General features: G+C 45.3%; 1 protein-coding gene across 1 annotated transcript in view; it reads right to left on the bottom strand.

Moving 5' to 3' along the window:
• Positions 1 to 12,010, bottom strand: part of gpc1b (glypican 1b) — a 47,727-nt gene that overhangs the window by 13,444 nt on the left and 22,273 nt on the right. The window contains exon 2 of the mRNA XM_037276567.1: positions 6,998 to 7,156. Coding sequence (XP_037132462.1) covers positions 6,998 to 7,156 — 159 coding nt within the window. The remainder of the gene's footprint in view (positions 1 to 6,997; positions 7,157 to 12,010) is intronic.

The raw sequence follows: 12,010 nt of genomic DNA, 5'->3' as shown, positions 1-12,010 counted from the left end.
TCATGACGTTTGCCTGTTGTGGGAAAACCTTGCCCGCATGTGCAGTGCCTGGGGACATTCGCAGCACTTAGTTACGTAGTAACATGTTCAAATGCTAAGCTCATCCTGACCCGGCTGCATGGAATTATCGAAGCGGTGGCCTCGCCTCGCCTCGCCTTCTATCCTGGACTCACACTCCTTCGCAGACATAAGCAGAGCTGTTGAAAGCCGAGGTAACAGCCAGCCGAGATATTTCAAATCTTTAGCAGACTGAGTAGATGCTGTCTCAAACCAGAAGGCCAATTTACCCGATGGATGAGGGACTTGCTCGAGGGAACATATCCGCCGGTCGCTCATATGGGCACGAGCAAGCCACCAAAAGAGCACACTAACATTCTTGCGAGTGGCAGCAGAGATGCACGTTGTCTCCTCAACCATGACATCTTAGCTTTGAATCCCCACTTGAACCGATTGCGGCTAGTTATCTTGAGCTTTCGACGTACGTATATGAAATATACGACGCCTTCCGATTCCCTCAAATAGCATCCGAATAGGCACCAAGTCCTAATCATCAGATTGACGCATTAGCATTGTCACATGACTTGTAAGGGAATTGAAGGCATTTCATTGGATGGAAACTTGATGGAAACGGTCTTCTTGGTAGAAATGAAAGGCAGCTCGCTAGCCAGTTGTGCACTTTTGCATTGCCCTTGAGAACGAGTGAATAATGATGGTCGTTGGAATGACACAAAGAGCCTGTCAAAAGTCCGCCTGTATGGGTTTTTGTGCGCAACGGATGACCTTTCCCCTCCTTCCGTTTGTGCCCAGGACAATGAAGGTAGCAACAGCTTTTTTGCTGTCTCCCCAGTCCACTTTCAAAATGGAAAGATCAGCATCCCTCTGCTCTGCTCTGCTCTGCTCTGCTCTGCAGGCAGGGAAGGAGCAACGGGAGAGCCCGTCTAACTTTGCATTTCCAAACTGCCTGCGTTCACAGAGGACACAGAGTGCAAACTCTGCCTGGCAACTTCAAACCATCCGATGAAGTCGTTCAACTCTAATCTTTCGCAATATTGAAAAGCGCCACTTGTCAAGGGAGAGGGGGACTTTCATCCATCAGTCTGTATCGAAATGCCTACCATGTCTCTTGCCGAGCTGTTTTATTGGGCTCCTTCAGGTAAAACGGAGTACAGAGACAGGCAGCTTTGCCGTAAACATGCCCCAGCAGCACAGTCGTCAAGCTGATCTCGTGGGAAGTTACTGACACGAGATCTGCTGTAAGAAAGCGCTAGCATCGACGTTCCTTCGAGTGTCAGTCAATCGAGGCTTGAACCGAGCCCGTGTTTATCCCACGGAAGGATTCGACAATGGCGAGAGCTCATCGCATCTCCGTTCAGAATCGTTTTTCTCATGCATGCCGCTGAATAGTCAAAAGGTTGCAATACAAAGACTAAGAGATCAAACCGCAATATAACAAGATGAACTTTCCTGTAAGAATATAAACCGTTCACTGCCACAGACGGATATGAACGTCAAGTCGATGTCATATCAAATGTATTATGATGATCCAGGAGAGGTCGAATGTTGATGCTTTGGGATGATTAAACATGACCCAGCTGAGAACATGATTGTGTTTCTGAGAAACAAACACAACAGAAGACTTCGTCATCAACATATTGCTGTGTAAAACGCACGAGGATCCTAAGGGGGCACTGTGCAGGTGCGCCTAATAAAGAGAGAACGTATTCTGTTCTTATCTGTGCATCGTCAATAACATTTTTGGAGCAGTGTTTCAAGGAAAAGGAAAAAAACAAAAACACAAAAAAACCAACCCTTGTTAAGATTTGTTTGCCACTAGTCGTTCGGCTGTTATCATCTCTGCATGTGCAGGAAATTTGAACGTAATTTCGATTTCTTTGTGTCTTGGCATGTGAAGAAATTGACAATGAAGCAGACTTGGACTTTTTTTTTTGGACTTTTGAAATGATACAAAGGGAACAACCGAGTGGGATGACCGCGGCTGACTTGTAAAATGGAATTTTAGGGCAAATAATGGGAACATTTGGCAGCAGTCCAAAAAAAAAAATAGCCTGACAAATACATCCAATAAAAAGCTAAAGCAGATCGTAAGTAGGCTTGGACTGGAGGACTGACAAGGTCATTCTCCATCAAAGTCAAAAGGCGCTGAACTTAGAATCGGACACTTATTGACTGACAGCGCACTAGAAATGTGAGGAAAAAGAAAGAGCAGAAATGAATTCAATGGAGGTGTGAGACAAATGAAGGCCCAAGCTACCAACAATTTCATATCACTTTAACATCTGACAGCCTTCATTTTTTTCTCTATTTGATCAATCCTGAGTGCCTTACTTTGCTGGTCATGAAAGGAAATGTACGGCTAAAGCTCAAGGTTGCACAATGTTACATTTACCAAACACTTCATGCATCATTGGTGTGAATTTGAGATCATTCCAAAGTCATCCCATCTCACAGGTTCATTTCAATTTTCAAGAAAACAACTGCGCCTGCCAGAGAACAACCAAACAACCAATCATTGACCGAGGTGTCAATCATTGGCTCTGCACACACCACAGCAGCCTGACGCTGACCTGTTATTTTGGAGCCCAGGCGCTTTGCTGAAACTATGGCCGACGATCCCCCTCCAAAAATGTCAAAAGAGTTTAGTCTCGGACGTTTTGTCCTCCATTTTGGGACGTATTCTCCCAAAACATTTGAAATTGTTCAGCATCCATTTTGTTGGTGCAGATGCCTATCCCAAGAGCATCTAAGGTTCTTCGCAGCATCTTTCTGCTTATCGCTCTCCATCTGTGCAAAGGCACTAAAAGTAAACTAAACACAACAGACATCAGCAAACATGGCCGTCCTGGGCACGCTGAATGCACACACGACGGACCATTTAGGCGCCATTAGACATCGATAACAACACTCACTGCTTGGCTTTAGATTCGATGAAAGCTTTATATGAAAGCAGTTGACACATCACATACTGCATGTGTACAGGCATCATTCATGAAGAGGCTTTTCCTTCCTTCCTTCCTTCCTTCCTTCCTTCCTTCCTTCCTTCCTTCCTTCCTTCCTTCCTTCCTTCCTTCCTTCCTTCCTTCCTTCCTTCCTTCCTTCCTTCCTTCCTTCCTTCCTTCCTTCCTCATGTCGGTCAGTACATGCGCCATTTAACACAACTCTTCCTCCATTTCTATTCATTTACTCCTTCTTCTTCCAGTTCAGCAGCGAGCACCTATCGGGGTTTTCTTTTCCTCTTCATCCCCACGCTTTGTTTCTGTCGCCACCCGCTGCACTCATTGTGCTCTGGCTTGCTATCCATCATTGTAAGAGTGACGGCTAATGGAAAGTGGGATTTGCATAAACGGAGACAATCAAGTGCCATAATAGGTTTCTGCTAACATCCGGAAATGACCGGGTGAAGAATGCAGGCGAAGGGATGGTGTAATTGCGCTTGTAATGCGCAATAAAGCATCCAACCATAACTGAGTAGTATTTCTTTTTTTTTCTGTGCTGACTTGTTAGTAAAACAACTCAAATACAGATCAACTCACGTCACAACAAATACCAATTTGGTAGATGCTGAGCAAATCAACTTCATCCTCTAGTTCAACGAGAGCCCAATAAATGTTGAAGGCAGCGTGTTTTATAACTAGGATTTGTCCAGTGAGTGGATATGCTTCCTCGAGTCAAACTATAAAGGCAGCAGACAGGATCAACAAAGATAGCATAATTCCCAAATGGTAGACTATGATCGATTTGGTGAAAACCGTCATTAGTAGCTCAACAGCGCTGTTATAAATCAATCTTTCTTTCACAAAGGTCATTGAGTCATTTCATAGTTGTTGAAGCATTTAGGAGAGGCACCGATTCTTTGAACTTTTTACTGCAATTATTCTTCGATTCTTGGCAAAATTGTGGGAAAGCCATTTCTTGATGTTAATGCTCCACAACCTCCATGAGCAATGACGGCGTGGATGCGAAATATGACAAAGAGCCCAGTTGTGACGATGCCCTTGCTTCCGATGCTGTCGGACAGCCATTGCGCTCGCTGCCTTTGCTTAGTAGGCGGAGTTGAGAAACTCCTCCACAGAAATGAATGTGCCTGCAGACCTGCCTTTGAGAACACAGGAAGCAAAAGTCCTTTGACTGCTCATCACCTGCCAGTGGTGCCAACAATGCCTTGATGTGTGAGCTTGGGGTCAGCGTTTCATTTGTGCTATAGCTTCCAGGCTGGAAACATCATACGGGGGAAGAAATCGAGGACGATCGGAAAAGCGGAAACTTTCAAGTTGGGAAGAGTTTGTCTCGACAGGGAATTTGAATGTCGATGGACAAAACAATCTTGAAATAGATCAAGCAAGTGCATCAATATTGATCAAAATGATGGATAGAGTTGACATTTGATCCTCTTTCGGTTACGGTTCACCCCAAAGAAACCATTGTTACGTATTTATCGTGATAGGTTTCGATTTATATAGTATATAGTAAATATGAATTTTCTTTTTTTAAAAAGTCATGAAAAATCCCGCATTCAATGGCCACACACATTAGGTGTGCCCGCTAGATGCTGAAGAAGAATCACCGCAATCCATTTGTAACCACAATAAATAAAACACACACGGTGAAGCCGGAGCATTGTTGGATTTGTAGAGGCAGAATTGTTGCTACCTTTCTTGTTTTGGCTCTCCTCAGATTGCGGAGGTGTACCTAATGTTGAGTAGACAAACACAAAGCGTTGCAGATGCCAGTAATGGCTCCGGTGGGTTTTGTCACCACCTGCCCGCTTTGGAGGCGCCGCCTGTCCTGCACGCCTGGCTGCCATCCACCATTTTTCGATCCCGTCACTCCACGTGTCCTGGATGACCTTTCACATTGTACTTTCCATTTGGAAGCCGAGCTTTTTTGGGGGTCCCAACACTTTCCTGTCCCATCAATTTCCGCTCCCATCTGTTTAGCGCTTACTCATCCGTCTCGTTCCCTTTATCTCCCCTTGAAGCCATTTCTCCATCCCCTTTTCTGCATTGTTCCACCATTTGAAAAGCTTTGCGCATACATAAAGCCCAACACACGCTTGAACAAAAAGTCCGTCTCCTCTCAGCGGTTGCCTGGAAGTCAAATTACAAGTTGACAAAGAAATAAAGCCACATCAGCACGCTCACATATAGAGTTCATATACTGGCAAGAAGAGCCAGATCCTCCATGTGTGCATGCTGGTCCTCTAATCTGTGGTCTGGTGGCTTGCTTGGGAGCCTTTCCAACGTCAGTGGAGCAAAAAAAAGGTCTAGGCTGCCTGGGCTGGAGCAGTAACACCCTACACTTAGTCACATGGCGCTAGCTAGTCCACACCCTGCTAAACATAGCCAGATGTGTCAGGACTGGTAGCGTGCTATATTGTCACTGGTGCAGCCACTTGGAGGCAAGGGGAAGTGGTCGGAAGTTTGAAAGATACTCCTAAAAAAAGAGGATTTTCACATGAGCGAGGAAGAAAAGAGGAATTCCTTGCTGCAAACATCTGCTTATCGTCGGAATATCGAAGAGGTCCCGAAAGTCACTATACACGTTCTTTTTCGAGTTTGTTCCAGGTATCGTTCCGACAGACACTTCAGGCTTGGCTTGGCACATCTTGTTTTGGCCCATCTTTGGCCCAGATAGTTCCAGTCCATTGTTCAACTCTCGTACCCATTGAGTCAACAGATGTTGTTTAGACCTCAATGTCCCCATAAACTCCACCACCACCACCACCAACTCTGTCGTTCCCATCTGATGGGGTGAAGCAAGGGGACACCGATAATACACAGCCAAGAACCAAGAGGAGACAATGAATGTGCACTTCAAGTATGTATGACAATGTTTACCAGCTGTACAATTGAATGGAATACAAATGAACACAAGGCCGTCCAAATGGCTCCATTATGAAGCAACAAAAGATGCAAGTCTGCATAGTCTGTGCGGCGGTAAAAGCATCAAATGTTTAGAGAATGAAGCCCGGTTACGTCGAATGGTGTTTACGTAGTATGTGTCGTCAGCATTGTTTACTGGCTCCTCTTTTGCTAAATGAGGTGTTTCGCCCAAATTCCAAAGGTTAACAACCGCCGGATGACGCACGCTAACGATGGAATTTGCACGTCTTGGAAAGCTTTGTGTATTTTGGCCTCGCAGCGGTATTCCTTTGGCACGGCGGCAACGACACCCGCCGTGAAAAGGAGCGGGACCGACCGCCGGAATGAGGAACTCGGTCCCATAGAGGGAAAGTAAACAAACGTCATTCGGCCACCAATCATGGCGATGGCTAAAAAGGTCAGACAAAGTAGCAAAGCCTCATCTGAAAAGATCTATCGCTATTCTAGTGCAGCTCCAGGGTGGCTTCTCTGTAACATTAGGCACACAATTCGGGCTGATTGCGACATGCACTGCATGCGATATCCCCCCGAAAAATCATGGCTGGTGTCAATAAGAATTATTCATAGAAATTCTGACTTAGGAAATGATGGAAACTGTGAATAACAACAAGTTGCTACTTCCATCTCCTGAGAGACACCACAGTTGCGGTGGTGAAAGATTGCATATTAGGTCAATTTGCCCCAATGTTATTGTTATGTATGGAACAGTGCAGTAGAAATGCAGAAGACTTAGACGATTTTTGACATTCATTTCACACTTGATTTCATTCAAGAGAGCCAATATTGTTTTAAACCAAGAAAAACATCATTTTCCCATATCATCTATATATCCTTTCAAGTGGTCAGAAGGTTATGAGATTTATCACTGTCAAAAAAAGATCCAGTTTCTTTCTTCAAGTATTTTCCTCGACGGGCGGGCGCAGGTAAAAAGGGGCGTTTGCGCCATCGTGTGAGTGAACACAACTGCCTTCTTGACCAACGACAGCAGAAATACTCGCTGGAGTCCAAACATGCAAAGTACATTCGTAAGGAACTGCAAAGCAAATGCATCCGCTGTTGCTCTCTCGTGTTATTTGCAAACTGGTTTCGAAACTCACCATCAAAGGCCTTATACTGTCCTCCGAGGGAGACCTGCAAGGAGCGTCCGGCGTCTTTGAGGAGTCCCTCCATCTCTCCTCGGCTCAGGACGGCGAGGCTGTCCTCCATGTCGCTGGTGCAGCAGGTGTAACCCTGAGGACAGATGCGCAGGTGCTCTCCTGGTGGGTTGGACAAACAAGGAGGGGGAGAGAAATTGGAGGATTTGGGTGGGGAAAACCAGCAGAAGAAAGGCGTGAGTAAAACTGGCTCGGTCACTGCCGTCAGCTACTTTGCCGCTTTATAATCATCTGTAGAGCAAGCGTAGGCACGTCTATCTCGGATAAGCCGTGCTGGCATCGGAGGAGGCTCGGGCTCACTCGTCCGATGACCTGGCGAGATGCAGACAGCTTTTTGGCAGACACAAACGTACTGTAAACGCATACAATCAAATAGCAAACGCGACCTGTCACAGCTTCCCTGTTTGCTCTCAAGTCAAGTTGCTACACAAATCAGCAGAAAAGCGTGTCAAACGCAAATTGCACTTCAGTCAAGCAAGGCTTTTATTCATCTACATTTTAAGAGACGTTCGGATCGACTTTGTTTCTCAGGCACAAAACTCTCTCTCGCTGGCTGGCACAGTCTAACGTGATTGTGTTGGGAGATTTTCATGGAATTGCGTTGCCTTTACAGAGATAAAGATAATAATAATAATGCTCAGCATCTCTCACCTCTCCATTATGATGCAGGGCAGCTGACGGGAAATATCTTGTGGTATCTGATTTGAAACTAGAACATCGTAAAAGCATCGGAGGTTGCGTTGGAAAAAAAAATGTCAAACAGAATTCCCCGGCTCAGCTAATAGTACCTAATAAAGTGTCTAGGACAACTCTTCAAGTGTCTGGTGGGTATGATCACAGACACATGGAACAAATGGATATTCTGGGTGGAGGAGAGGAACCTTGCATCGTATTATATGGCTGAAATGAGAGCAAAATTCTCCTCGACAAAGGAAAGTGGCTCTTGGAAAAATAAATCAAGTAAGGCAATGTTCATTCGAATAAGACTTGATTAGAGAAAAAGCAGGTGACAAAAATGATTTGGTGCAGCGAATAGAGCGCAGGTCAGAGCATTTCCACCCTGATGGAGGTATTGTGAAAGAAGCAGCTCATCATGTCTACCTTTAGCACTGAAAGGACCAGCCATCCATCCCTCCATCCCTCCCTCCCTCCGGTGATAAGCAACTCAGTCATTTCATCTTGCCTGCTACTCCTCTCCCCTTTGTCTCCCTTGTGTTATTATATGGATGAACTTGAATCAATTTTGCACTGCTCCACCCCTCATTTGCTCTTCAAAACTAATTGTACCATTGAGCCATATATCGCGAACGCTCATAAACAGTTTTTGTTCAATTACAGTGAATAATGTTAGTTATCACACAGGTAAGCAGTCCTTTTTCAGACCAGTGAATATCAAACTGATTTAATTTAATTGGGGGGGGGTTGCTAACCCGCTAGCTTACTATGTACTGACAAATGAAGTAGCTACGTACTAGCCAGCTACTACTGTAGCTGACAAAGGCTATTAACCTGACAAACTTTGCTGTGACATTGATCCCGCCTCCTCCTTGGAAAACATTTGACTTCAATATGGAGCAGCGAGATAATTAAAAGTAAGCATGTTTGCAGCCTTAATGAACTGACTTGGCTCAACTTGGCTAATAAGTAGTCTAAGCTACCCCCCCTTCCCATCTCAGGTGAATTTTCTACTCCCGGTGTGTGTGCATGTCAATGATTATGTGTCTGCCAAGTTTCCCTAACTGCCTTTCAAGCACCTCATTCGGGCCAAATTTGAAAGCATGCAATTAAAGGCAATTTCCCCCTGCTCAAACACCAAAAGTAAAGTGGTGACATTGGGCACCTCTCAGCACCTTCTCAACCTTCTCAGTCACACACCCGCCAGTGGAGAGTGAGAAGAGGAAGAATATGCCCAGGGAGAAGAAGTAGTGCAGATGAAGCAGAGCAGAAAAGAGTGGCAGAAAACAAGGGAATGAGAACGGGGAAGATTTATGTTGAAATAATATACAGTCTGTTTAGAGGTCAGCTGCAATCTGTCACCCCCTGGGCTGCTTCTTGAAATGCCTGCACCCCGTGTGTGTGTGTGTGTGTGTGTTGGGTGGGTGGGTGCATCCTATATCACTTTCCTCCAGTACAACCTGCTCTCCGCATGTCATTTGAAAGGACATGCAATGAATACTCTCACTCACACACACACACACACACACACACACACACTGGCAGTATTAGTGTCAAGTCTCTATAAATAAAACTCAGCATGATTGTTTTCCAGCAAGTCTGCAGGTGTAAACACACGTGCAAGGGCACACACACGCACACACGCACGCACGCGCGTGCACACGCACGCACACATTCACATACACACACACACACACACACACAAGGGCGCACTCACGAGCCTCACAGCTAGAAAAGGTCAGCTGCAATAGAGCATAACGGCTGGAGGTGGCTCGTGACACAAACACGACGGCCGACTCCATAAACATCGGTGTGTTTGTGGACATCAGTTCACATCTGTTCAGGTGAAAGCACTTCAAACAAAGTGCAGGGGGAAAGTGTTCCGAGTAACCAAACGCGCGTTTTCAAATTGGACTCCTCAAATGTAAGCAGAACAAACCGCTCTCGGTCTGATACATTGCGGTCCAAATCCACTGTCAACTGAAATGTCATGTTAATCAATAACCTAATATCAAATATAGTATCACCATCTCGGTCTTCTGCAAAGTGCGTCTGAGCGTGCATAGTATTCTTCCTTCTGCTATTTTCTAGACGCACACGGTTAGAATTGAGCGTTGCACACAGAAAACGGGATGTTTGCGCCGTTGAGGGCGTGAACAGACGCCTTGCTTCCCGGCCGCTTCCATTGGCGGCTGGGCAGCTATAGCAACTTGTTCATTAGGTACAGTGCTCAGTTGCAAGTTTGAAAATGAATGATCTTGTTAGCTAGCTAACATTTGATTTGAATTGGTTGTTTTAACACTTTTGCACCGTATAAAGCAGGGGTCTCAAACTCCAGTCCTCGGGGGGGGGGGCCGCATTCCTACATGTTTTCCAAGTTTCCCTCGTTCAACACACCTGATTCAAACGATCAGTTCATCCTCACGTTCTGCAGGAGCCTGATCATTGAATCAGGTGTGTTTAACCAGGGAAACATGTAGGAATGCGCCCCCCCCCCCCCCGAGGACTGGACTTTGAGACCCCTGGTATAAAGCAATCTTTTGTAAACAATGGAGCCAGTGCAGCAGTTCATGATTTCTTTTGAATGAGAGAGATGCCATTTGTCTGCGCTTAATGCTGGTGCAGTAAAGAACTTGAAGATGAAGTGGAAAAACACCAAGACACAGTTCTGTTTTGAATGATGTTGATGCTTCCAATATCAGACGTGAAGCGACAGCCAAAAGCCTGCTTTCCTTCCATAGTCCAAATCTGCTTCTCATACATTGGAGATTAGCCTGTTTTGGTCGTTTCCTGTCTTTATTGCTTCCAAATCATCCTGGAAGCCTGAATAAATGCCATTGCAGGCATGATTGATGGGCCAAACATGCTCATAATACAAACGCTTCCTGCATACAAATTGGAATACACAGAAGCTGCCCAAACTGCATAACCCGCACCAAATTCAATGATCCATTCAAATATATTGAAATCAACAGGGTTGCTGTTCTTCTTTCATCAACCTCCCGCTGTGAGGCCAATCAGCATGGAGGCAGCAAGCCAATCAGCCACCCGGACCCTCGAATGACTGTGTGTGTGTGTGTGTGTGTGCATGCGTGATGATTTAATAAGGGCTAGTTTTCATTTGAAGCCCTTCAGTGCGCCAGGCCAACTAACTGGAGAACAATTCCAGTGTTAACTATGTGCTTATTGTTGTTCACGGGGGTGGAATGCTCCTATTTAACAGCAGTCACATTGGTAGGCAATGACAATGCACATGCTTTGAGAGATGACAGCAGACATGTAGAAGTAAAATCCAAGCAGGACATTAACAACTGCCTCCGCACTTTGTCTTGACCGTTGTTTTTTTTTGGAAGTCTGATGGTTGTAGATGTCATTCATGTGCTTTAATTGCCTTTGTTTTGAAAATGCTCATGTAGTTTGAACAGATTTGTTTTATGACGGACATTTTGGATTCATGATGATAACACACAATTCTTTTCATGCTATTCACAATGGTAATTCCTGTTACAGGTTCAAATGATTGGACAAATCTTGCTCACAATTAGAATTCTTTTCAGTCATTACAAACAAACCTCGACTCTACAACGGGAGTCATAGAAAAATGTGCATATGCATGCGTGCGGGTAGCCACGCTAGTCCCAGATGAGCGGCCTAATCCATTCATTGGTGAACAATAAACAAACGCACACTTGAACGGGGAATTCCAAATGTACCCACTGACGTAAGATATTTTGTTCCACTATGTTACAGTATCGTGCCTAGACCAACATTGAAATCTGTCCCACCTTACGTGTCGGCAACGTGTCCCCGTATACCCGACGACCCCGCCACCGGTGACCAGGCTGGCTAGCTTCCAGACTGCTCGAGTAATGTAAACCAGCCGCGGGCCCACAGAAATAGCTTCCAGCGCCGGAGTTACACGGCTAGACTTTGATCATAATTTGATCCTGCTCCGCCAGCAGAGCAGTCGACCTTTTGTACCGTTAATAGAAGCAATGACACGTTATTATAGCCCATTGGGATACATTCAATTTATGGTGGGTGAATCCTCTTGGACACCCGCTGATGCAGCGCTTCTTTTTAGGCGCACTTCACAGTTTAATTTGGGGATTCATTATTTCCTGCTTGGTTTCAACATCTTACTTTCTCATATACGTGATTTGATTACCGTATTTTCCGGACTATAAGGCGCACCGGACTATAAGGCGCACCTTCAATGAATGGCCCATTTTAAAACTTTGTCCTTATATAAGGCGCACCGGACTATAAGGCGCACCATTA

Source organism: Syngnathus acus, chromosome 17 (genome assembly GCF_901709675.1).
Source record: "Syngnathus acus chromosome 17, fSynAcu1.2, whole genome shotgun sequence".
Taxonomy (NCBI): domain Eukaryota; kingdom Metazoa; phylum Chordata; class Actinopteri; order Syngnathiformes; family Syngnathidae; genus Syngnathus; species Syngnathus acus.
The sequence above is the reverse complement of the archived record's forward strand: the minus strand, read 5'-3'. Positions and strand labels throughout refer to the sequence as shown.